We start from the raw sequence: 27269 nt of genomic DNA, 5'->3' as shown, positions 1-27269 counted from the left end.
TGGGGACAGTTTGTTCTCATTTCTGACCTGCCCCGTATGTCCTCAGAGTTGCCCTATCCAATGTTCAGCGTGAGAAAGGACTTCCCCATCTGAAGTGTCTTGGAAACAAACTGGTATTTGCGATGTTCTTTGCATATGTAAGCAGGTTTTATTATGCACCTAGTTGTGCAACTTTCCATCAGGACTGGATTGCTTTGGGGTGAGAAGAGAGGGACAAAGATGCATAGTGTAACTCCCAAAGTGTGTACTTCAAAATACAATAAACAGATGTTTTTAAAGGAAAGAAAATGGCCCACTTCCTTGGAATATTTTGCTTTCTTTTCCTCATACGTAAAATTCCTGACGCACTAACAAAGGGTTGTGATAGGGGCCCTTATCTTGCTTTTCCAGAAAACAACCCGAGATCAAGCCAGAGTGGAAAGTGGACCTGATATGGTAATCCACTCATTGCTCAGATCCCTTCAACTTCTTTAGCCACTGCACATTTCCAGTGACAGGACACTGGCAAGTCCACCTGTCCCACCTTGGGAAAGTTTTCTCCAAAGCCCTTATTCCCTCGACATGTGTTTGAGAATGGTCTTCCATAGCTATTCAGAAAGGGCATCTTCTCCACAGAGGCCTTAACTTAGCTACTATTTATTCTGCACTTACTATAGGTCAGATCCTGTGCTACATCCAGCACATTAGTGATTCTTTTTTTTTTTTTTTTTTGCATTAGTGATTCTTAACCAGTGTTGATTTTGAGCCAAGAGTATATGTAGCAGTGTCCAGAGGCATTTTTGCCACAAGTGGGTGGTGGGTTCTATAGGCATCTAGTGGGTAGAGGACAGAAATAGCTGCTAAAACCTTACAATGCACAGGGCATTCCTCCCTCAATAAAGAATCACCTGACCCCAAATGTCAACAGTGCTAAGGTTGAAAATCCCCTCTGGATGTGCATATCTTATTCAATCCCTAACAGGTCTGAGTGGAAGAAGCTCTTAGTTTTCCATTTTAAGACAATGAAAGTGAGTGAGCTCTTACAAGGTTGAGCCATGTGACCAAGGTTGTTAAGGACTGTTAAGGACTGTCTGTGCCCCATGTGTGTCCCTAAGCCATCCTCCTTGTCCCCAACTGTTGCCCTGTACACCACTTTTCTCTTTCTCTTGCCCTTCTATATTGTTTTGTTGTCTGCTGAGTCCTCTGAGAGAGTGACCATGTCTGTTGCATGCTCTAGTGGAGGTCAAGGACCCCTACTTCCAACTCCCAGAGTTAAAGAATCTGTGCTAAAATGTCTCAGGTATAGGCTGGGCCACTCCCTCTTTCACCCAGGCAGGGTTGGGTCTCCTTGGTGTCTCACCTGCCAGAATTAATTGGGCAAAACAATGATGTAAAGTTTAGCCTCTCATTGGAGAAATGCTGAATCAAGGAAGCAAGCAAGGTTAATTACAGAACCTGCTTTAGTCACCAGAAACCAGAAAGGTTTTTCCCTGGAGGACCTCAGCGAGGTTGGGCAGGTCTGGGGATGCGAGTACTGCAGGAGTCACTCTGCCCAGAGAGTAGTGGCACATCTTGGTGTGACTTCGGTAAGGGGCTGCTGGGGCAAAAGAGAGGTGCACACCAGACCCCAGCCAGCCTCCTTTTCTCAGCTGACTGACTTCTATTAACCTCCAGGTCTCCACCTGAAGATCACTCCCTCCAGGCCGGTTTCCCTGACCTTCCAGAATAGGTTGACCCTAGAATGAATGCCAGACTCCCTCTATTCCTCATCCTTGAGCCTTACAGCACTTTGTACACTTATCATTTCATAGCCGAGCATTTTAATACATTTTTAGTTTTTGTCTTCCCAATAGGTTGTAGGTTCCCCAAGTTCAGGAACCATGTCTATCTTGTGCCTTGTGTCCCCTGTGCCCAGCACAGTGTTTGGTGCATGGTGAGCACCCAACAGTTCTTTGTTGACTAGTTCACTGACAGAACACGAGGGACTTTGGCAATCAGGACCGACTGTAGGCTCTGGGCCTCACCAGGTGAGGATAGGGCTATAGAAAAACTTGAAAGGTGCTTATAGAAAATGGTGAGCAGGTGGCTGACTCTGCCTCAGGCTACATCCTGGTGTCCTTTGTCCAAAGTCTTTTCTCCTGCACTAATTCTGGGCTCTCATATGGATTCACATGGGATTACAGGTGAGGGTCTGAGCTAAACAAGTGAAATTGTCCCAGGGGGCCCCCTGGATATAAAATAAATGTCACCACACCTTCCTCTCATCTGGAATTGTGCTGCTTATGAGGAAGTAAAGGTGCTTTTGGAAGCTTTCACGCTGCAAGGCAGGCTGCGACAGATCATCCCTCTGAAGTGTGTGGCTGATGAATCTCACTCTCAGGAAGGCCTGTTTGCACAGGCCAGCCCTGGGGCAGTGGGGATGGGGGATGGTTACAGCTTCCTGGTTTGACCCAATGATAATAACTGAGTGAACATTTATTGAGCCAATTACCACTGCTAAACCCTGGCCATTATCTCACGGACATGCATTGCCTTGTTTTATCTTCATAGCAATCTTATAAAAATTATCATCACAGGCTTCATCTTATAGACATAAAAACTGAGGATCCAAGAGATATCTTGCCTAAGGTTACTCTGTTCAGCAAGAAGCACTGAGTCCTTTCCCAGATCTTCCGACCCCACAGTGCCACATCCCCACCTCACTTTTTTATTTTTAAGATTTTTTTAATGGTTGACTGACCTTTATTTTATTTGTTTATTTCTATGTGGTGCCGAGAATCGAACCCAGTGCCTCACACATGCCAGGCAAGTGCTCTACCACTGAGCCACAACCCCAGTCACCCCCTCACCTTTTTCATTATGCAGGACTGGGTCTCACATATACTAGGCAAGTGTTCTACCAACTGAGCTACATCCCCAGTCCCAAATTCCATATCATTCTTTGCCTCTGGGAAGAATCCTACCTGACACCTGGCACCTGCTGAACTGAGAACACTTCGTAGTAGCCAGAAAATAACCAGTTCTCTCCTGTGAATGTGTGCTGGAGCAGAAGAGAGCAGACATCCTAACAATGACCAGCATTAATTAAATAAAAGGAACAGCTCTTCTTCTGTTATCTATCTTCAGAGTCTGCTGTCAACTAATTAAGCCACATAATACTCTGCCAGGTGAGTTTTGTCAATTCACCTAGCAAATGGAAAAACTGGGATAAGCAGAATGCCTCATCCAGGGCTATGCAGTTAACAGGTAGGGGCACAGGTCAGGATTTTCTTAGGCCTAACTAGGGTGTGTCCATCACATTCCTTTTGCAAATAATGGTCATTGCAACCTGTGACTATGTGGCTTAAGGATGCGGCACCAAATTATATACTGAATGAACTCTTAGTTCTAAATTGCAATCCGTTTATTTATTTAATTATTTGGAGAAGACCTTGCATCTGTTAAGGAAGTACCTCTTCCAACCAGTTTTCTTAATGTGAAATGAGGTAAGATCAACCCCTCTGCCCCCATATCTGCTAGTTGTTGCAAAGAATACACTCAGATTGAAAGGGTCCTCTAGATTTTAGAAGACATTTATCTCATTCCCTTAAGACAGGGGGTCCCCTCCGTTACACAAATTGATGACATTCTAAAAGCTCTTCTTAGAGAAAAGAAGGGGGAAATTAAGAGCAATGACTACAGCTGATTAAGTTATTTCTGATCCTTGCATGGAAGGACATCCCATTTTTCAGATGAGGACACAGAGACTTAATGGCATTAAGTGCTTAGTTCAGTGTCATTTAGTTATTAGGTGGCATGACAAGAAGCTCTACCCAACTCAAAACCCTTTAAACCTTTTAATTTATACTTAACTGCCTTCATCTACAGGAGTAAATGAAACCAAATCAAAACACAATAATAATAGCAGCTTACACAGGTTCCTCCAGCATTTTCAGAATTCGGTTTCTAACAGTCTATGTGACAGGAGGGATCTCTTATTGTACCTCCTCAAATCCCTTGTTGTTTTCCTCCTCTTATGTTTTGATTTATGTTCCTTTTCTCTTCTGAACACAGGAACACAAAACTAGTATAAAAACTCACATTTGGAAAACTGGCCATTGCTCACCCCTGCATCAAACCTGAAGCCCTTTCTTCCCCAGGGTGAACAAACCCAGGCCTCTTTTTCCTGGTCTTGGCCCAAGTGTGGAAACCAGACCTCAGGAAAGGCCAGGGAGTGAACACGTGGCCAAAGCGACTGGGAAGCCGAGGCTAGCCTGAGGGCGGTGATAAGGATGTAAACAAGGAGACTGGCACAGGCAGGCAGGGAAAGATTAGTCCAGCTGGCAGCAGCCCGTGGAAAAAGTGTTAGCAGTTCAGTTATGGCACACATGCCAGGCAGAAGGTAGTGAGAAATGAGCCGTCTTTGAGCTCAGGGAATGCAAACGAGGGAGGGTGGGATTGAGAGAGAGAAGGGGAAGGGGGAGAGAGCAATATTAAGGACTTGAGTTTTGTACTTCCCGACATATGTTGAGGACCTATGATGTGCAGGTGTGAGATCCAGTGAGATAATTTAAGGAGAGCTCCCTGTGCAGCATCTTACACGTAGTAAACTCACAGAAAGTAATAGTCGATATTACAAAAGCATTGCAAATTTAAAAAAATATTCAGAGGAATGATAGATTTGGAATTGTCAGTATTTTAGATTCAGATGAAGTGATGTTCAAAATCATCAGGTTTCTGATGGGGAGCTTCATAATGGATGGAAGAGGCTGCTGACATCTTAATCTGAGCAGATTTTAAAGCAAAGAGAGAAGCAACTGGGCATTTTGTGCCTCCTGATCTATTACAATAAGAAGTACTTAAGTTTTAAGAGTGTCAAATTAACAAGATGGGGAAATGATAGCCCTTTCAATAAATGGTGCTTAAGAAAGAAATAATTTGGATCCCTAACATCAAAACATATACAAAAATTAACTTCAGCTGCATCATAAACCTAAGAGCTAAAATTATAAAACTCTTAGAAGAAAAATACGGTTGAATCTTTGTGAACCTGAATTAGGCAATAGTTTCTTAGACGTGTCAATTAAAGGACAAGCAGCAAAGGAAAGAATAAGTAAATCAGACATTCTCATAAATAAAAAATTGTGTTTTTAAAAGCACCACTAAGAAAGTGAAAAGGCAACCCACAGAATGGAGAACATTTCCAAGTAATATATCTGTTAAGAGACTTTATCTAGAACATGTAAGCAACCCTTACAACTCAATAATAAGATGACAACCCAGTTGAAAAATGGGCAAAGGATAAAAATAAATGGTTCTCCAAAGAACATTTGTCTAATAAACTCATGAACAGGTGCTCAATGTCATTAGCCATCAGGGAAATGCAAGTAAAACCACAATGAACAACATGTATCCCATTTGTTCACAATAAAATATATATATATATATATATATATATATATATATATATATATATATATAAAAGTGACCAGTCTTTAAATCATTAACTTACTAAAAAAAAAAAAAAAAAAAAAAAAAAAAAAGCCACAATGAGATGCCACTGTACACTCACCAGGATGGTTATATCAAAAGGACAGAAGAGAAAACAACTGTTGGTGAAGAGATGGAGAAACTGGAACCCTTACACACTGTTGGTGGGAACGTAAAAGGGTGCAATAGCTTTGGAAAATAGTTGAAAGGTCCTCAAACAGTTAAATACAGAGTTACTATATGATTTAGAAATTCTACTCCTGGGTGTATACTCATAGATATGCCTAGACAAAAGGAGACACAACCCAAATGTCCACCAGCTGATGAATGAATAAACCAGCCTCAGCAACAGTGAGGCCCTAAGCAACTCAGTGAGATCCTGTCTCTAAATAAAATACAAAATAGGGCTGGGAATGTGGCTCAGAGGTTGAATGCCTCTGAATTCAATCCCCAGTACCACCCTCTGCAAAGAGAGAGAGAGAGAGAGAGAGAGAGAGAGAGAGAGAGAGAGAGAGAGAGAGAGACTTTAATAATACTGTAAAGATGCAACTAGCCTTATCTAGAAAGTGAAGATTCAACAGGACAACTGATGCTGGGGATTGAATCCAGGGCCTCATGCATGCTAGGCAAGTGCTCTACCAGTGAGCTACATTCTCAACCCTTTTAAATTTTGACGCAGGGTCTTCCTAAGTTTCCCAGGCTGGTCTTAAACTTGTGATCCTCCTGCCTCAGCCTCCAGAGTAGCTGGCACTGCAGGTATGTGCCACTGTGCCCAGCAATAATTTGGTCTTTTAAACATACATATTGCAAGGGATAAAGGGGTGATGGTGAACATATAGCATCTTAAGAAATTTATAGAAATTTAAGACACATATTGATCCAATGCAAGTTTATCTCATTTGGATCCCATTTGAACAAATCAATTGAACAAAACATTTTGAACAAAATGTTTGAACAAAACATTTACAAGGCAAATATGGAAATTTGAACACTACATATTCAATGTTGTAAAGAAAATTTTGTTCATTTTTTAAACGTGTGCTAATGGCATCATAATTATGTTAAAATATTTTAAAGAGATATTTGTGGAAATGTTTGTGGATTATCTGATGTCTGGACTTTGCTTTAAAATAACCCCATGGGCAAGCAGGCAAATGAGGGGATACACATGGAGTAATACAGGGTTTATTAAAGAGTGGATGATTGCTGAATCTGTGTAAAGAGTTCTGAGGGTAATTACATTATTCTATCAACTGACATATAAAACTTCCATTGTAAAAAGTTAAAATATTTACAAGAAAGAGATTGAAGAACAGTCTAGCAACTGATGGCTAAGAAATTTTTGATTACTAGAAATTTAAAAAGTAAAAATAGCATAGAAGTGGAAGCCAAACATTTTATATCTATTTTCCACCTTTCAATTTTACCAATCTCTCTGGAAGAGGTTATTTCCTTTTTTTTTTTTTTTTTTGATGGGAAACTGAAGCTCAGGATGGTGACTCATTCCTTCAAAGCCCTACCATTGGGATGGGAAGGGGTGTCTATGTCCAAGGCTCGTGTGGCTTCTTTTCCACAAGACTGATCTCTAGGTGGCTCGTGATAGTTTTTTTCCCAGGGGGCTCTCTGGTTCTTTCTTGCTCTTAGATGTTTGCCAGTGAACACCTGCTAAGGCATTCACTGATAATTTATGAGAACAGTTTAAGGGTCTGCCTCTATCCAGGGCATACATTCTTGAAAATTTAACATGTTTTAAATACCTATGAGGCCCCATGGATAGCACTTTGGGGCAGAAAATAATGATGTGCTACACAGAAGTTTGACGGGAGAGGTGTTCATTTAAAGCAGTCTCTCCCACTCTTTTCTGTCATAATTCTTCGAGATTATTCAGTCTTAGAGTGATCTGAAACATTATTTGTGATGAAAATTTTGAAATGATACAGATTTATATTGGGAGATATTCATATAAGAAGTATAGGATTAATTTATCTTTGTAAATTACCATAGAGGGAGGATTACCTAAAGATCTTAAATATAATTTTTTACTGAGAGGGTGTCCAAGGGGGAAAATTATCTTAATTCCAAGTAAAAACCATCTCTCATGGCAGCCTTGAACCACCAAGTTGTGATGGGAAGATCCCTACCAAAGATGGGGACAAAGGACCACCCCTAGAGAGGACCTGGACTTAGAATAGTTCAAGCTCCTAGAAACTACTTCATTCAGACTATTCCAAATACTAGGTTAAAAGGAAAATTAGTTCTGTCATCCCCAGAATTCCCTGTGGTACATGAGAGCTCATCTTCCTGGGAGCCCAGGGAAGATGCTCGGACTGGTCAATGTCATCCCGATATGGGATAGAAGAGGGTGGGAGGGAATTGCATTCCTTATACAGCATTTCCTCTCTCTCTTACCTTTTATTTTTGGGGTAATCAGAAACAAGAGGGGTTTGGGAACTTCACAGCACATAAGTGAATAAATCAGCACCCTTGCCCTTAAGAATTTTTCCATCTAGTGAGCATGGTGCTAAGATACGTGGTACTTACAGTACAAAGAAGGGGATGCTATATGTTCTACCATATATTGATTAGAACACAAGCATAAACATGAACACAGGGGAGAGACATTAATTCTTCTGGGGAGGGGTAGCCAGTGGAGCTTCCTTGAAGAAATGGTATGCATTCAGAGTTTAGTGTGTGAATTCGATTGCAACCGGTGGATGTGTGAAAAATAAATTCCAGGGAGAAATTGCATTTATTTGTTCAACAAACATTTGATCATTGCCAGAGTAATGCAGGCATTGTGTTGGGCACAGGGTGAAAAGCAACTACGTGGCCTAGTATAAACTCTGCCTAAAATGTTCAGTGAAAGCAACATTTTTGTGTGTGAATGTGTTCATGTGCATGTGTGCATGTGTGTGTATGTGTGTGCATGTATGTGTATGTGTGTGGAGCTGAGGATGCTGGAAGGTGGACTGTGGCCATGCTATGAAGGGTCTAGAGCGCCATATCAAGAACTCATTTAAGGGAGGGAGAGAACATAGGTCTGCCCTCAAAATCTGACTCTGTTTCTAGCTTTGAGCCTATGGGCAAGTTACTTAGCCTTCCTGTCTCAAAGTTTTCCCACTTGGTAAAATAGACCTACCGATGCCTACTAGGAGGAGCTGTGAGGATAGTCATAATGTTTGCAAACCATCTTTTAGGTACCACTCAATAAACAGCAGGTATTACTGCTTGTGTGGGTTATTGGGAACTATTGGTGGTTTGGAAAAGAGAAGTGGCTGAAAGGATTTGGGTTTTCAAGAAGTTATTAAGGAGCCCATGACTGGAAAAATGGACAAGGGTAGGAGGGTTTGGGTGGGGGGAGGTGCCGTGGTTGAACATGGTTCTGGAACACCAGTGAGGAAGCTGTAGTGATTGTCTAGCAAGAGATGAGGACAAAACTAAGGCAGTGGCATGAAATGGACAGAAGCAATAGTTATTTAGATGGCAAAGTGAGCTTGCTGATGAGCTGGATGTGGGAGGTGAGGAAAAGACAGCCTTCTGGTTGTGTAGCTGTTCCACTACTCTGGATCTGTGGTATAGGAGGAGGGAGGCAGAAGGCGGGAGCTGGGTGGCTGGTGGTAGAGTAGGAAGGGGGAAGGGAGGAGGAGGGTATGCTGAGGAGCAGGATCCCTTTGGAAGGTCACAGTTACTGAAAACAGGAATGCCTCATTATTCTGTGATCATGGGAGACAGGCTTAGGAGGCTGTCTTGAACTGAGTCAATTTTAGAATAACTGGGGCAGGGTTGGGGGAGTCTTGTACTTGTGACTTCCCCTAAAGGGAAGGACTTCTTTTCTAACTCATATCTTGTGCACTTTACTTTCTTTCTCCTTCTAAGGCACTCCTCAGTGTGGACCTACAGTGAATCTCCAGGACTCTCCCAAAGGTCAACTACATTGGTGCCAATCCACCTGCTCAACTCCTCCACCTCAGTTTTCCATGAAACCTATGCAGCCTCTTCAGGTCTCACCTTGAATTGTTCTCCAGTGTAGTTGCTTTTAGTCCATAGCTGCAGTTCATCTTTGATGTTATTTCCTAATGTTCTACACAGACATGTCAGGTGGTTTCCCACAGGTAGGAAGATATAAAGACAATGGGAAAATAAAATTTCTTGCTCTGGCTTCTTTTTATGAGCAAGAAATATAGTAATCACAATTCTTTGGTGTTAAAGACTTTTTTTCAGACAGGGTCTTACTGTATAACCCAGGTTGGTCTGAAACTCCTAAACTCAAGTGGTTCTCCCACCTTAACCTCCTGAATAGCTGGAACTACAGGGGTGCACCACCACACCCGGCATGTTTAAGGTTTGAGGAAGATCCTAGACTTGTTTCTACCACAGGAGGAACATTAGGTCATTTAACTTGTATGATTTAAAAAAAAATGACTTCTTACTCTTTAACCTCCCTGGGTCTAGTCAGAGGGGTGTATGTAAGCTTTATGACTTCCTAAAAGAATTTTCCTGGACATTTTGCTCCATGCTCAAAGAAGGGGCTAATATTCAAATCCCTCTCTCAGGGATCATGAGACCTAACTTAACAAACTGTGCTCCTCTCTGCTTCCACAGCACTGCATATATTCCAGTTGTACATGTATTTATTTGGGATCAGTCTTATCTAGTCCCTTCCTTCCTTCCTTCCTTCCTTCCTTCCTTCCTTCCTTCCTTCCTTCCTTTCTTCCTTCCTTCCTTGTACTGGGGATTAAACCCAGGAGCACTTAGCCACTGAGCCACATCCCCAACCATTTTTACTTTTTTATTGTGAGACAGGATGTCTCTAAGTGGCTCAGAGTCCAGCTAAGTTGCCGAGGCTGGCTTTGAACTTGTGATTCTCCTGCCTCAGCCTCCCTAGCTACTGGAATTATAGGCATGCGCCAACACACCTATCTTGGAATCGGTGTGTTCTAACCTGCATTGCATCCCAACTTATACCTTTATTAACTTACTGTTCTCCAGATAAGGAAAAAAAATCTTTAAAATTTAAACAAGTATTTAAAAATTTTCATACTTTTCTGTAAACAGAACACTAATATCACTTGTAAGATATCAGTTATCACCAAATGACATAATAAAAACATAGGTCTGATGCCCCTCTTGTCTCTTTTCCTTAGAGAGGGAGATGATCAAGTGTTAGAGAGGTGTCAAAGGTCTTCATCCTTGGGTTACTAGTGTCTGAGTCTGCACCTCTTGAGTCTTTGTGGCTGCTGCCAGGCTCCTCCTCCCACTGTAAGAACTCCATGACTCCACTATAGTTAGTCATTTATTTATTTATTTATTTTTGGTACTGTGGATTGAACTCAGGGCACTCAACCACTGAGCCACATTCCCAGCCCTATTTTGTATTTTATTTAGAGACAGGATCTGACTGAGTTGCTTAGCATCTCACTGTTGCTGAGGCTGGCTTTGAACTTGAGATCCTCCTGTTTCAGCCTCCAGAGCTTCTGGAATTACAGGAGTGTGCCACTGTGCCTGACAGCCTTTTATTTTTTATATCCCTGCTAGCAACAGCTTCTCTTTAATGCCATTGCCACCACACACGATGAAAGCTTGGACAGAGTTGGGTAGTTCATCAAGGAACAAAGTGATGGTGAATGAAGAACTTCTTCAGGTGACAAAGACAGGGCAAATCTTTTACTGAAAAGCATGCTGGGAAGAGAATGCTGGAGAGTCATGAAGTTAAAAAGGGTCAAATGAAGACAACCAAGAAGAGGAGGCTGCAGACTTCTAGGATCAACTGCAGTGGCATAATGATGTTTCCTGATGTCGTTCTTTGTTGACAGCACAGTGTAGTGCCAAGAGCTTATGTTCTAGATGTAGATGGTTTTAAGGTCAATCCAGACTTGTTACTAATGACAGGAATTCGCCTAAATCATTTTTCTTTGGGGTCTTAAATTCCTTGCTGAGAAGTAGTTTAATATATTCTTACCACATTTTTAGGATAGAGAGAAGGACTTAGGATACTGGCAGCAAAAGAAGACTTTGCTATCGGAGGATATCAATCAGCTATTTATCATCCATCCATCCATCCATCCATCCATTTGTCCATCCCTCCATCCATCTCAGAGTGACTTCAATAAAGTTTGAGATTATTATTAATGTCTTCTTGTTTTGGTAGTAGAATCCCTAGTAGTCACTATGGCTACTAGCACAGTGTAAACACTTAATGGATTTTGTTTGTGTGGTACTGGGGATTAAACTCAGGGTGCTCTACCACTGAGCTATATCCCTAGACCTTTTTATGTTTTTTTTATTTTGAGACAGGATCTTGCCAAGTTGCTAAACCTGGTCCCAGACTTGTGATCCTTCTGCCTCAGCCTCCTGAGTAGCTGGGATTATAGGTGTGCACACCATACCCATCTTAATGGATATTTATTGATTGAAATAGTTACACTGATCAGTGATCTTTCTACAGGAAATTCTTTCTCCAGTCTTCCCTAATGTTTAAGTCAGAAGTCTGGATTACTTGATTTATTGCACACCTATTTGGGTCCAGGAACCGTGTGGGATGCTGGCATGGGAGAAGGAAGGGGAAAGTTATAAGTTAGACCCAACCACAGCTCTTGAGGATGTTAGAGAAAAAGGAAGCAGGGGAACTTGTCATTTGTTTAACGTTTCACTTATCTTTAGCTTGTTTGTGGCATTTTGACAACACCTGGATGAACATATATAAATATTTATAATCCACAACCATTTGAACTGAGAAAAGGCCATCAATACTGCACAGAGGTTCCTTGAGAATGGGATATGTGAAAGCCATACTTTCTAATTCTCACTACTTTGTGAACACTAGAAAGGAATAATGCTTGTTTTAAATCCTACTTGGATTCTCCCAATCTGGTTCAGTTTCTCTGTAGATAAGGTAAGTGGCCAGGAATATCTCTCCTCAGTGAGAATGGCCATTATCAAGAATACAAATAATGATAATTGCTGATGAGGATGTGGGGAAAAATGTACAATAATAAATTGTTGGTGAGATTGTAAATTAGCACAATCACTTTGGAAAGAAGGTTGGAGATTCCTCAAAGTTGTAGAAATGGAACCACCCTATGACAGCTATCCTACTCCTTATTGTTTATTCAAAAAACTAAAATCAGCATGCTATAGAGATACATGTATATCAATGTTTATAGCAGCACAATTCATAATAGCCAAGTTATTTAACCAGCCCAGGTGCCCAACAATAGATGAATGGATAAAGAAAATGCTGTATGGAGTTCTACTCAGCCATAAAGAAGGTTGAAATTATGCCATTTGTAGGTAAAAGGATGGAACTGGAGAATATTCTGCTAAGTGCAAAAAGCCAGACTCAGTAAGTCAAGGGTGGAATGTTTTCTCACATATGCAGAAGCTAGATAGAAAAAAGGAATTCACAAAAAATAAAGGTGATCTTGTAAAAATAGAAGGGAGATCAGAAAAGTAGAAGTGGGGGACCAAGGAGTAGAGAGGAGGGGAGGGAAAGAAAAATTGGGGGATGAAGCTGACCAAATTATGCTATGTGCATGTATGAATATGCCTTCCAATTCATTATATATAACTGTAATGTACCAATTAAAAAATAAATGGAAAAAAGACCAATAGAGGAGAAGGGGATCGGGGGAGAAAGGAGGGGAGGGAAATATGGAATTGAAATGGAGAAAATATGTTCTATGCATCTATGAATATAACAAAATGAGCCCCACTATTATGCATAACTATAAAGCACTAAGATATAAAAAAATTAAAAATTATAAAAAGAATTTTTAAAAGGCACAGGGAAAATGACTCTTGCCTTCATCTTTTTCAGCCAACTCACAGTTGAGTGAGCTAGTTTATTTCTATCGAGTGTGGGCTGTACTTTATATATCTATGTCTCTATATAAAGAATGGTTTCAAAATATTCTGTGACTCTTTGGCTTAATCGTGAGTCATCAGGTCCTATGTGAGAGAGAGAGAGAGAGAAAGAAGGAGAGAGAGAAAGAGAGAGAGGTGTGGAAGAAGAACTTTGAGCACAAAGCATGTACGTACTAGTAAAACAGTGTTTGGAATGCTTGTGTAGGAAGTTTTACGACTTTTGATGCAAAGAGGGTGTACGTAGAGGAGAACATGTGGGTGTGTGCGTGCACACGTGTGTAGCACAGGTGGTGGGTAGAATCCCACAAGCGGCCAGCTTCTTAGCAATCCAGACAGTGGTGTAAGATATAGAGTGGAGTAGGAAGTGATTGTTTTCCTTTCAGACCAGCACACAGGTCTTTGAGGAGCCCTTGACTCTCTTCTTCCTCCTTGTCTTGTTAAAAAGGGATTAGAGTCCAATTAAGTCACTTAATCCCAAGGTAGAAATTCATGTTTAAAAACAAGATTTACAGCTTCTTAAAAAAATTTATCAGTGCAAGTTGTGGTTTGTCCTTTCAAGTTGCCACCTGCGTGGTTCCAAAGAGTATTTTCAGCTAAACACCCATCATGCAGTTCTTCTTAATTACTTTGCTTCATACCTCTGTTCCTTCATCCTTTAAAGTGCCCTTCAACCTAAATAGCCACATTCTGTTAGAAGTACTTCAGCTTCTGGATTGCCACAATGCACCTTAGCTTATCTCTCTTCAGTGGGCTACTTAGTGAGCAGGGTTAACAATAAAAATAGTATTAGGAGCTTGTGCTTACTAGGAGCTTGATATGTGTCAGGAATCACAGTGCTAAGTACCTTACATGCATTATTTCATTAGGTGCACCATATGAAATCACCCAGGCTGGCTTCATGTGTATGTGACCCATGTGTATATCCAGGGCTATCACTTGGTTTAATGACCTGCTGTTGCCATCTTGAAATTTTTAACAAATTTTAAGCAAGGGACTTGACTTTTCATTTGGAATTGGGTCCCACAAACTTACGTGGCTAGTCCTGAGAACACTCAATAACTTATAGATATTTTGCATTCTTCCTGTGTGATATCTAATACATTGCTAGAGGATGGGACAGGGAGTCTGACATAAGACAAAACCATCTCTGGAAAATGGGAGCCATCATCTCCTTGGAGAATTCTCTAAGGGACAGGAGTCAAGGGATTGCATTTAGCATGGCTAGAAAAGCTGTTTAGGCCCTATGTGCCTCAGTTTCCTCATCTTTAAAATTGGGATAATAATAATACTACTTAAATCACAGGCTGTTCAAGGATGAAATGAGACCACATATACAGCTCCAATATGCAATACATATTATGTCAGTTAATATTCACGGATTATGGATGCTTGGCAAGTACTAAGCATCAAATATTACGTGTGACATGGTGTGGATCGCTTGTCTACCTCCAAGTTTCCCCTTTCCCAGGGATTTATTCCTACCTGTCCTGCAGGACTGGGAGGGAAGTCTGCCTTCTCCATGTGCTGGGTGATCACAGAGGGGTTGCTGGAGCTGATAAGTACTGGAGTGCTGATCTCCACCATCTGGCGCCCTGAAGGAGAATGGACCATCCGGTTGAGAGTGTTCAGGGCTGTTGTGATGGAGAACTGTCCTGGTGCCTTCCTCCTGGATCCTGGGCCCCTATGGAGGGTGGGTGTGTTGGCTGCTTTGCCTCTGGACGATGAGGACACCAGGGACAGGTTTTTTGTGCGGGATGACTGATGCCCTTTGTTCTTCTCTAGCAGCTGTCTTGCGGTGAAGTTTGGCTGAAAAGACAGAAGGTTGGATGAGAAATTAATCTTTCTGATCTAATTGGTAGTTCCCATCTAGGCTAGTCTGATGCCTGGTCGGATCCACCTCAGTCTTTGGTTCAGACGCCGCTCCTTACAGCTCCCATCTTTTATCAACACATCCCAGTAACTTTGCTCTCAAGTTATTCTCACAGCTTTCCTGCAGAGTAGGTATTACTCTTTTACTGTTGTCTAAAGGGTTAAAAATGACCTACGATGCTCTTCCCCATCCAGAGTATTCTTCCTTCACCCTTGTCTCCCAGCTGCATTCTGCCTTCTGCACCTCTGGATTCTCCTGCCTGTCTTCGTCCTCTCCAAATCCCAGCTGGGTAGGCAGCTCACCCTTACCAAGCTCAGCAGCTGCTGTGCTTCCCATCAGTACGTTTTTCATTCCATATTGTAACAGTTTACTTGCCTTTCTCCCACTGACCTGTCACCCTTCGGAGGACAAGGACCTCATATATTTTATTCTGTCCTGCATCCCAGAGTGACTGCTTAGTGAGTATTTGTGGAGGAATGAAGTTGCTCAAGTTCAGGCATGTGACAAATGTTTGAACCAGAAGGTAAATGAATTTGGGATCCTGATTCCTTATGCTGATTGTCTTTTACTACTTCCTCTAAACACTTTCATCCCTTCACTTTCTCCCTTGTTCTACACCTCTCAGTCAGCAGTGTGCTGGTGAATCACCTCACACACACAGAAAGAGCCACTATCTGCAGAGTTTACCAACCTGCTGGCTAACAAAATTTCTGGAAATGTAATAACTGGCTTTGTTGATTTGTTTGTTTTTAGTCTAGTACCAGCCAGCTCTAGCACACCACTGAATTACCCTCTGCCTTCTCTGCCCTATTGGTCAATTCCCACAAATATCTTTTGAGTACTCAACTCACTGAGAACCCTTGTGGGTTTATTTTCTTTGGAAATTTGAAATAGGTTCATAAGACAAGGTTCATATTTATTAACTGAAATTTTAGGATGATTACCTAAATTTCCTTTCTAATAATTGTCAACAGTTGTTTTCTAAAATCACATGTATCATTCTAATTTAGAAACTCAACTATAGGGGTAAGAAAAAATTTTTCCATTGATGAACGTTTAAAGACACTTTGTAGAGGATTAAATAACTTGGAGAGAAAAAATTTAAAGAAGTAGTGCTCACCTCGAGAAGCTTGTCTACAGTGAAAAACTCATCAAATAGGGGGATTGGCCTTATTATGTCCACTTTACAGATAAGAAAGCTGAGGTCTTGAAAGAGTTACACACATGACAGAGCCAGCATGTAAACTACTATAATAGCAGTGTAATAAGTGCTCCAGTGCAACAGAACATGGTTGAGGGAAGCGGCTGTGGTAGATGGGAGGTCAAGAGATACCCTCTGGAAAGGTGACTTTAAAGCTGAGACAACAGATGATGAGAAGGAGGTGGCCACGTGAAAAGCGGGTAAGAACATTCTAGGTGCAAGAATTGTAAGCTAGTGGGAAAGTTCTAAAGAGGGAGGGGGCTTGGCCTGTTTGAGAAAAGGATAAGAGACAGAGAATGGAATGAAGCAGCCGAGGAGACCCAGAGGAGGCCACAGAGGGTGGCAGGGACCAGGTCACGATGGGCCTCCGAAGTTCCAATTTTGTGTTAAGTATAATAGGAAGCCTTCGGCAAGATTTAGGTAGAGGAGTGGTATGATCTGATTTATGCTTTAAAAGCTCATGTTACAGTTTGGCATTTTCTCATAGTTAAACACATCCTTAGCATGTGACCCAGCAATGTCACTCTTGAGTAATTACTCAGGAGAAATAAAAACTTATGCTCTCTCTATGCAAATGTTCATAGCAGTTTTTTTTTTTTTTTTTTTTTTTTTTTTTTTTTTTTTTGAGATGGGGTCTTGCTGCATGGCCAAGGCTGGCCTCTAACTTACCATCCTCTTTCCTTAAGCATGCAGAGTCAAGCAGCTTTAGTCATAGTGGTCCACCATGGGAACCAACCCCAAGGCCTTTTAGCTATTGACATAAACCAACAGGGATACATCTATACAGTAGAATACTGTTCAGCAATAAAAGCATGAACTACTGATACATGAAACAACATGGATGAATCTCAAACGCTTTATGCAGTGATAGAAGGCGGACTCAAAAAGTTACATTCTTTATGATCCATTTTATATGACATTATGGAAAAAGAGAAATATAGGAACAGAAAATGGATTAAAGATTGCCAGGTGTTGAAAGTCAGGCAAGGAATTGACTATAAAGGGGCAGCAGGGGGGTTCTTGGGGGAAAGTGTTGGAACTATTCTGTTTCTTGATTGTGATATGGTTTTGCAAGTAAGTGCATTTATTGAAACTTATAGAACTGGACACTGGAAAGAGAGAGCAAACTTTACTCTGTAAATAAAATAAACAAAAAGCTCATTATGTTTATTATTCAGAAGTTCCAGAACAGAAGTAAGGAGACAAATTCAAAGTTACTGAAATTATTCAGGCAGGCTCTGATGGCAGCCTGGACTAGGGATAATGACTTATCCCCAGACCACCTGTCCCTCCATGTTTCACCCAGTAAGAGGTCAATACACACTCTTTGAATTAAATGAGTAATATTCTTTACAGACATTCACAGCTATAATTAGTCATTTTTTTTCTGCTTTGACCTAATTGCTCTGCCCCCAGGTGAGTACTACCATTGGCTTTTCTATCACAATATTGACAAAGAGCCCCATGAGACTCTGCATCTGCCCCGTCCTTTGCCAGTGTGATTAATAGCTCAGCTGGGGAAGGGCTGCAGGTCTCTTAGATTTGCACCCACTCATTTGAAACAATATCCTTGAGGTTCATTGAGCTGAGCAAGGTTCACATAACCCAGGCAGGCCCTGTTGGAGAAGTCCTGACAAGAATGGGCATAAGCTCAGTGTTTTCTTTACCACCTTTTATGCAGGTGCAAGTCAATAAATCAAATGATACACTAACAGGAAAAAATTCTTTTTATACCAAAAAAAAAAAAAAAAATACATCACCCTCGTAAGAAAGCCTTTCTTCCTTCCAATTGCTTTGCAAAGCACTGTTAATTCAGAGCTTATTTAAAGAGTTCTCAGCAAGTGCTAGTCTTAATGAAATTACTGGAGTCAAAATTGAAGTACTGCTTTAAAAAGCTCAATTTAGATTTCAAGTAATTTTTGAAAAGCAGGTTCCCAGATTAGAGCAACCACTTGATTATCTTTTTCCCTCCTAGCAATTAGGAGAACAAATGAAGCAATGGCTACTTTGATGATAATTTGGAGGGTTCTTGTAATCACTAATTTTGGAGGTAAAGTGGTAGGGAGAGTATCCAAATGAATAATCACTAAATGTAAAAGTTTTCGGAAAGGGGGGTTTCAGAAATGAGTAATAAAATGAATGGTGCCTTCCTACCCCAGAGCTATGAATGCAGGAGATCATGCAAAAATTTCCACGTTTCGTATGTGTCCCACTGCGTACTAATTGCAGCTGATCTCTGTCCACGGAGAGTTAAACGCTGTCTCCCAAACATCATTATCGTTCCTATTCAGCAAAGGTTACTTGACCCAGCAAATGACTCCACCACTGACCCAGGCACATGAATCAGAAAGTGAGGCAGCTCTTGACACCTCTTCTCTCCTGTCTTCCACTTCTGCAATCCCCATATATTGAGGGTTCTATCTGCTAAGAGGTCCTTGAATCTGTTCACTTGTTTCTTCTCTACTAGTCTAAGCCACGGTCCTCTGCTAACTGAGCCACGAAACAGCCTCCTAACTGATCTGTTTGTTTATTTGTTTTATTTCTCCCTCCTTTTCAAAATATTCTTCTCACTGCAGCCAGAGCAGCAGTCTTTAAGAAACATAAGTTCTGATGAAATCACTGCCTCACTTAAAACCTTTCAAGGCTACTATTAACCCTTGGGTCAAATCCAAACTTCATATGATATGGCAACAGTGGATATTCACCAAGTATTCTGTGTGTTCCCTTATACTTCTCAGCTGACTTGCAGTCAGGTGGACCTAAGTGACTATTTCAGGGCAATGGGCTAAGTGTGGGGGTAGAAATGGTCAGTTCTGAGCTGAGGCATTCAATTGCTGGTGCACAACTCACTCTTTTCTTCCTGTGGAAATGAGGAAGCCCACATGTTCCAGATGGTGCAGTTACAAGATGGCCTAGACTTTTTCATCTGGGTTCCCGAGTGACTATGTGAGCAGGACTTCTCACCATCTTTTGATAAACATCATGGGTGAGAAATAACATTTTCTTTGTTAAGCTGGAGACTTCAGTGCTTTTTATTACAGCAGCATGACCTAGTCCCTTCTGACTATGTAGGATGGTTTACAAGGCCCTCTTTGATCTGCTTCCCATTTACTTCTAAGGCTTCAATTTTTGTTATTTTCTCACTCTTTAAGTTCCAGCTCTGGAATTCTCTTGGTCCCTTGGACACACAACACTTCCTCTGTTGCAGGACTCTTGCACATGCTACCTCTGTTCCCCGCGACGCTCTTCCCTCTTAACTCACCGAATTCTAATCATCTGTCAGATCTTGGCTTGTTGACTCCCTACCAAGGTAAGTTGCATATCCTAACCCATCAGAGTTTCCCCTACTTCACTCTTCACATCATTCATCACACTTGTAATTACCTGAATGTCCAACTCTATAGTATCTGAGAGTGGGGGCCCATATCTGTCTTGTGTCTTTAGAACTTAGCATAGGACCCCACATAGTAGGCTCCTACTGAAAAATCAGTTGAATGATTGAATACGTGTTTTTAGGACAGGGTCACACTGGATGGTTTGTTCTCTAAATTTTTTTTTTTTTCTGACCAGCTTTTTCATTCATTGACTTGTTGAGCAATTTCTTTCCTTCCTTCCTTCCTTCCTTCCTTTCTCTCTCTCTCTCTCTTTCTTTCTTTCTTTTTCTCTCTGGGAGTTGGATCCAAGATTTTGCACATGCTCAGCAAGCTGATTTTTATTGATTTTTTATTATTATTTTTACAGAATTCCTGTTCTGTTAGGCTAGCTTATGAAGTATAACCGACACACCTGTCAGGTGTTCCAAGAGGAAAGAAACCACTGTGTTTAACTCATTGCTGAAATTTCATGGTGATTGTGGATTTCTGACTGAGCCTTATAAAAGGAGTGAAATTTGAACTGGTGGAAAGTATTGGGTGGGTGTCTTCAGGGTGCCCCAGCAAGAGAAAAAAGCATTAGAAATGAGATTATCTTTTGGCAGACAGTAAAAAAACCAGTCTTTCTGGGCCCTTTCCCACCTGTCCCTTTGGTGTCTAATCAGTACTGAAGGCAGTACTGATTGAGTAGAGGTACAGAGAACCTTACGGGCCAGCCAGAGCTCTGGGAACCCCATCCACTCACAACTGGCTTTGACTTTTACAAGTGGGGGATTGATCTCTTCTCCCAAATTATGCCTCTGTTCTGTTTTCACCCCACCCTACAAGAAGGGGAGACCGCACCTTTATCTTCTTTCATAGCTCTCCAATACTCATTTTTAATGCTTATGCATAGTAAGTGCCCAATAAATGCAGCTAAACAATGAAACCTCTTTTTTAAAAATTTGTAGTGACTTGTTTCAAGCCAGGGTGAGGCTCATGTCTAGTGGGGTCAGGGACTACAAGTTTTATTATTATTCTGGAGAAAGAGATAGATGGCCTAGCATGTTTCCTGTTTTTTTTTTTTTAATAGCTTTAAAAAAATTCCACAGAGGTAATAAACTTACACTCATTTCACAAGATTTTAGAAAATACAAACTGACAGAAGAAAATGAAAATCATGTGGAATCTCATCATCTACTTATTGCTACTATTAATAATTTGGTACATGTCCTTCTAGTGCCTTATCCATTTATATATATTTATAAAGCTAGTTTCACATAGTTCAACTTTTTTATTGTGGTAGAAAACACATATAAAATTTACTATCTTAACCATCTTAAAGTGTACAGTTTAGTAGTAATAAGCATATTCACAGTGTTATGAAGCAAATTTCCAGAACTTTTTCATTTCATGAATCTGAAACTCTGCACTCATTAAAATGTGTTTTTTAACTCAACAATAAATCATAAAATTTTCCATAATATCAAATATTCCTTGATATTAAATAGTATCCCCCAACATTGTTTTTAATAGACATATGCATTTCCAGCACTATAATTTTAAACATTAAAACCTTATCAGTGGATATATAGATTGTTTTTTCACTATTATACACAATGCTGTGATGAAAATTTCTGCATCTTTTGTACATATGTCTTTGCATACTTATATAAATATTTCATTACAATAAGCTCTTAGATGTGGAACTGATAATTCAATGGGGGTGCATATTTTAAGATTCTTGGTTTGAGTTTATTAGAGTTTGGACATGAGAGATTTCACCAATTTACACTCTTGGCAGCAGAACAGAAAAGGTGCATTTCTCCACACTACTGCCAGAACTGGATATTTTTAAAAGAAACTTTAGTTACTTCTGAAATAAACCTCCTGTCAAATAAGAATTGGTCTCAACCATCACCGGGGGCACAAATATGTTTCTGAGTAAACTCAAATCACATGTAGACTTGATACTCACGTACCTCTACAAACAAGATGGGAAAGATGCCTACTTTGTCTCCTAACTTGCCTTCTGCCCAGTTCTCATCCACTCGGCTGATCACAGTGATGACATCGTCCTGAAAGAGAAAGTCTTGCAGTCAGCATTTGCTCTCAGGTTTCAGGCAGTAGAGCTGCTTTTGCTGATCAGTTTGGAGTCTCAGATGGTGTGAGGGACAGGCATGTAGCTCTTGCATGATTCATCTAGGAAGTCTTCCTGCTAAAATGCAACTTCCCCATTAAGGGTAGTACTGAGGTCACCAAGACTACAAGAGGGGGTAGAAATAATTTGGAGGATCAATGGAATCTAATAGGAAAACTTTAAATGCTTGTAATTTCAATCACCAGCAGAATCCAGACTCGTCATTTAAATTAATCTGGAGATCAAGATGAAAGTTCATAGGAAGACATGCTTGGCAAAGGAAGAATGGATTTCATTCCCTTGATGAAGACTTTCAAAACCTATTCACTTTAATTTATCAAACATAAAGCAGTTTTTAATTCAAATTTTTCTTATTATAAAAGATTATTTGTAAATTTGTAGAAACATTTGAAAATACAGATAAGCCAAATGAAAAAAAAAATTTCTACCACAATAAAGATATAACCTCTGTTAACAGTTTGGTTGACATATTTTTTCCAGATTCTTTTTGTATCAAGATAAAATATATGGCAAGAGAATGGAGGAACTTTGAATTGTGTAGAGGGAAAAGGGGCAGGAGCGGGTGAGGGAAGGAAAGATAGTAGACCGAGACAGACATTATTACCCTATTGTACATGTATGACTACATGAATGGTATGAATCTACATTGTGTACAATCATAGAAATGAAAAGTTGTACTCCAATTTGTACAATGGATCAAAATGCAGTCTGTAAAAATAAAAATTAAAAACTATGCAAAAAAGATAAAACATATGTATCTATAAACATTCTTTTTTGTTTTTTATATAAATATTCTGATTTAAAATTTTTTCAAAAAACATAGATACATGTGTTTAATAAAGGACATGAATTTTAGATGAAAATCTGGAAGAATTTTTATATTTTACTGTGGCCATGAACTCCCCACCCCATTCAATTTGAGATCTAGAACCAGTACCCAAAAGGCTCCTTTGTGCCCTTTCCTACTCCTGAGTCAAAGGTATACACTATTCTGATGTCTAGTACTGTGAGTTCATTTTGCCTATTCTTGTACTTCAAGAAGGACACAATGATATTTTTGAACTTAATGCCATACCAGGAGCACCTTTTCATGTGCATATATGTTCATAAATCTAAGCCTGTATATTCATCTACTAAAGAATACACTGTCTGGGCTGGTACAGTGTTGCACACCTGTAATTCCAGTGACTCCAGAGGCTGAGGAAAGAGGATCACAAACTCAAGGCCAGTCTCAGTAACTAGGGGAGACCCTGAGCAACTTAGCAAGACCTTGCCTCAAAATAAAATAAATAAATAAATAAAAAGGGCCGGGGGTGTGGCTTAGTGGTTAAGTGCCTCTGGGTTCAATCACTAGTACTAAAAAGAAAAAAAGAATATACTGTCGGGGCTGTCTGACCTGCTTCATGCTCCTAAGCAATTTAGAGCAATCCAAATCTAAAATTCATTACTAAGTTAGACCTTTTTTTTTTCTTTCTTTGCCCTTCTTACAATTTTCAATTACATATTTTCAAATTATTATTTCTTTAATGGCTGACCACCCTAACAGACTAAACTTCACGAGTACAAGGTCTGTGTCCATTTTACTCTGTTGTTCACAGCACTGAACATGGTATCTCCCATTCAATAGGTATCCAAAAGATATTTCTAGAATACATGCATGCAGGAATGAATACATGAATGTGTGACTAAAAATACAATTTACTGAGATAGAAAGCATGAAGGACAGAGCATCATTGTGAGGAAGGATCTTGAGTTTAATTTGGACATGCTGAGTTTAGGATGACCATAATACTTCCTAGTGGAGCCTCAGCATTCCACAGTCCTCCAAAATGGACCAAATCCTCTCTTTGGGTTCCTGGGTCATAATTTTCCACAAGTCTGTTTCTTCTATTAGACACAGCTCCATGAAGGTAGGGACATTGATTGATCACTTTTTCCCCAGTGGCTGACTTGGCACCATGAATGGGCTCAAGGCATGAATGAGAGTGTGGAGTAAGTGTCCCTGTTTGCAAATTTCTGGAGAGGGTCAGGGAAGCAGATAATGCTTCAGCTTATGTCTTCCTCTAGCTGTGTCCCCGGAGCTCAGTATCTAATCATGTCTGGCACAAAGTAAATACTCAATAAATGTTCATGGAATTGAACTGCCCTCTCCCCAACTGCAGTCTTAGTGTATATTTAGCAGTTTGGACTGTAGAATGACCTTCTTTAGGAGTCTCTTTCTGAGGTATCAAGAAAACGACAACGATCACTATTTGTAAATATGGAGGACAGCGAGGTCATCTAGTTGGAGGGACTGTGAAGCGACTGTCACGTCTGGTAGTAGTGGAATATGGATACTTTACCAAGCGAAAGACTTCTTGAGCTATTGTAGCAGCACTATTTCTTGTACTTTTATTGATCTACTTATAAATAGAAAAGAATGAAAATAATTCCATTGTTGGCTTCTATGACAGAATTTGTGTATCAATGGAATAACAAACACTGAATACACAGGGTTGAAGTGGTCTAGATTTAGTAGAACTGTCATTACTTGTAAAGGGTGGAGAAGCACATAGTGAAAAAAGGAGGTCAGAATATCTTGGGGTAGTTAATGTGCTTGGAAAACATATCTTGTAAGAGGTTATTTATGTATAAACATGATTATGTTACTGTGTGTGTTCAGAGTGTTTTGAATACTATGTTTACAAGAAAATAGAAGGTTGTAGATAAGTGGAATTAGGTGACCATAACTTGGTCACCAGCAACAATACCCTTACAGAGACATAATAAAGAGGTAGGCTGTAGTTTTGTATAGCACATGATCAAACTGTAATTTTCTGTCCACATAGTTAGTTCTCCCATTACTTTGTTATGAGGGCAGAAAATGCAACTTTTCCATTCTTCATCCCCAGTGCTGCAAAGAATAATTGCTCAAAAGTGATTTCAGAATGAATCAATGTGTGAATACTTATTTTTGTAATGGCAGTAGAAAAGGCTTAAAATTTTTTATTAGTAGATTTCTCTAGAGATTTCACTTCCATGCAATTTGATTTACACACACACACACTTAATGTGTGCATATATAAATATATATACATGCATATATTTGCACACATATATTATATACAATTACATGTATATTCATGTATAAAATAAATATATTTTTAGAAATCAGCAAATATTAAGCAAACAGTTCTAGATTCTACAATAGTCTCTATGGCATCCCCAAAGACTGTGGTGGCCAGCAGTCTTACCTTGAGGAAGGTCAGGCAATCCTGGTTCTCACTTTTATCCTTGTCTCGTAGGTCAAAGTTGTAGAGGGCCCTGCAGAGCGGGGGCGGCAGGGGCAGCTGCTTGATGACTTCCACGGAGCTGGCTGGGAAGATCCCGCTGATGCCATTGATCTCCCCCTGGTACCAATTCTCATCAAGCTGTCTCCGAAGGAGGATGACATCTCCCTTATTGAACCTCAGGTCACCAGGATTGTGCCCTCTGTAGTTGCATAAGGCCTTGGCTCGAGGCACCTGCAGGGGCACAGAAAATAACATGTATATAGCTTAGAGGCTGGAGGGACAGATGTAATAATATAAATAACTTCAAGGAAGCACATACTATGTGCTAACTTGTGTGTGTGTGTGTGTGTGTGTGTGTGTGTGTGTTGTCTCATTTAATCTAAGTACCCTTTAAGATAGACACTAATCACCCCTATTTATCAGAGATGGTGGTGACTGAGACACAGAGTGGTTTAGTAACTTGCATAAGGTGGCACAGCTAGGCAATGGCAGACGTAGGATCTGAACTTGGGCGACCTGATTCTAGAGTCCTTGTTCTTTTTTTGGGGGGGAGGGTGAGGGTACCAGGGATTGAACTCTGGCACTCAGTCACTGATTCACATCCCCAGTCCTATTTTGTATTTTATTTAGAGACAGGATCTCACTGAGTTGCTTAGCATCTCACTTTTGCTGAGGCTGGTTTTGAAATCTCTATCCTTCTGCCTCAGCCTCCTGAGCCTCTGGGATTACAGGTGTGCTCCATTGTGCCCAGAAATATCACTATTTCAGGAACAACGTTGGGGGTTTCACTCACAAACTATGTGAACTTGAGTGAGTCAGTCAGGGACTCCTTATGGGTCTACACTGATTTCGAATTCTGGCTCCACCCTCTTTCCTTTTGTGTGATTATGGTTATTAACTCTTCCAAAAACTGTATTCCCTTTTTAAAATGGGGTATTAATAGAATGCCTACCTAATTAAGGTTGTTGTGAGGAATAAAAAATATCCATAGTGCACTTAACATCTTGCCTATCACATAATAAGTGCTCAAAAAAATGGCAGCCCCTGTTACCATCATTTAAAATGGAGGACTAATGATATCAGTTCTACCTATTCCTCAGTGTTGATGGGAAGAAAATTGAGATGCAAACCACCTGGAAGTAGCAAGCACTCTCTGAGAGCAAAGCAACATCATTCATCTTCGGGCTTCTGTAGGAACTGCAAACCTCGTGAATGCTTGGATCATTAGGAAGCTCAACCAAGACAAAGAAATAATTAGTCAGAAATCAGTCATCAGTGTTTTCCTTTAAAAAATCAACTCGTGAATCATCATTTGTCAAATCAGTTTCCTGTCTAAATAATTAATTAAGTCAAAATTTCTTTCTAATTGAAACTGGTTTCCCTACACAGAATTAACCTCACTCTGATCTGGCATGGAGTCAGCTTGGCAAATTGTAAGTTCTAACAACTGAGGTTTAATTCTAATCCTTTCTCTCAGGTGGGACTATATTTATATTTTATTTATATTTTGTTCTGCGCTTTTCTGAGCAGTGGGATGAAGGGGTCCCCTCTCACTGTGGCAGTCCTGCCATGTTGTGGGGTGCAGGGAGGCATTAGTTCTGGTCGTCAAGGATCTTCTGATCCTACACATTCATTTGCAAAGGGAATTCTGGGAAGATTTGGGATAGAGATAAGACTGAACCTTGTTTTGCTGATGGAATGGTGGAGCTGTGGATGCAGTGAGGTGAGTCTAGGAATTAGAAAACCACAGGAACTCAGCTTGTCCTGGGGAAACTGGTGGAAATGTCAGCAAGATGTGTGTACTAGGGGCCTTAACCGTGTTGTGGCTATAAGCAGGGGAGTGGTTGCATAAACTAAAATATACTCATATAGAGAGTATATGAGTAATAGAAGTTCAAAAGCATCACATAGACTAGGTTTTCATTACATATGTATGTAACATGCAAAGGCTAAGGAACACGTTAGATGTCTGTGTGAACATGTTGAGTATTTCCAAGTTGTCAGATTTTTGAATATTAATTTTTTTCTGAGTGTTTAGCTGTGTTTTCTAACTATTCTACAATGAAATAATTGTATTACTTATTAAAATTTGACAAAATTCGTA

The 27269-nt window shown here is 40.3% G+C and overlaps 1 protein-coding gene across 4 annotated transcripts in view; it reads right to left on the bottom strand.

Annotated features, from left to right (window-relative positions):
- The window catches only part of Sh3rf2 (SH3 domain containing ring finger 2), a 139696-nt gene that overhangs the window by 65147 nt on the left and 47280 nt on the right, over nt 1-27269 (bottom strand). For all 4 annotated transcript variants that reach the window (XM_047556387.1, XM_047556384.1, XM_047556388.1 and 1 more), the window contains 3 exons: nt 25127-25396; nt 21715-21810; nt 14794-15117 (listed from right to left, as the gene is read on the bottom strand). In XM_047556387.1, the coding sequence (XP_047412343.1) occupies nt 14794-15117; nt 21715-21810; nt 25127-25396 (690 nt within the window). The remainder of the gene's footprint in view (nt 1-14793; nt 15118-21714; nt 21811-25126; nt 25397-27269) is intronic.

Source organism: Sciurus carolinensis, chromosome 6, assembly GCF_902686445.1.
Source record: "Sciurus carolinensis chromosome 6, mSciCar1.2, whole genome shotgun sequence".
Taxonomy (NCBI): Eukaryota; Metazoa; Chordata; class Mammalia; order Rodentia; family Sciuridae; genus Sciurus; species Sciurus carolinensis.
This window is presented reverse-complemented; position numbering and strand designations above follow the sequence as displayed.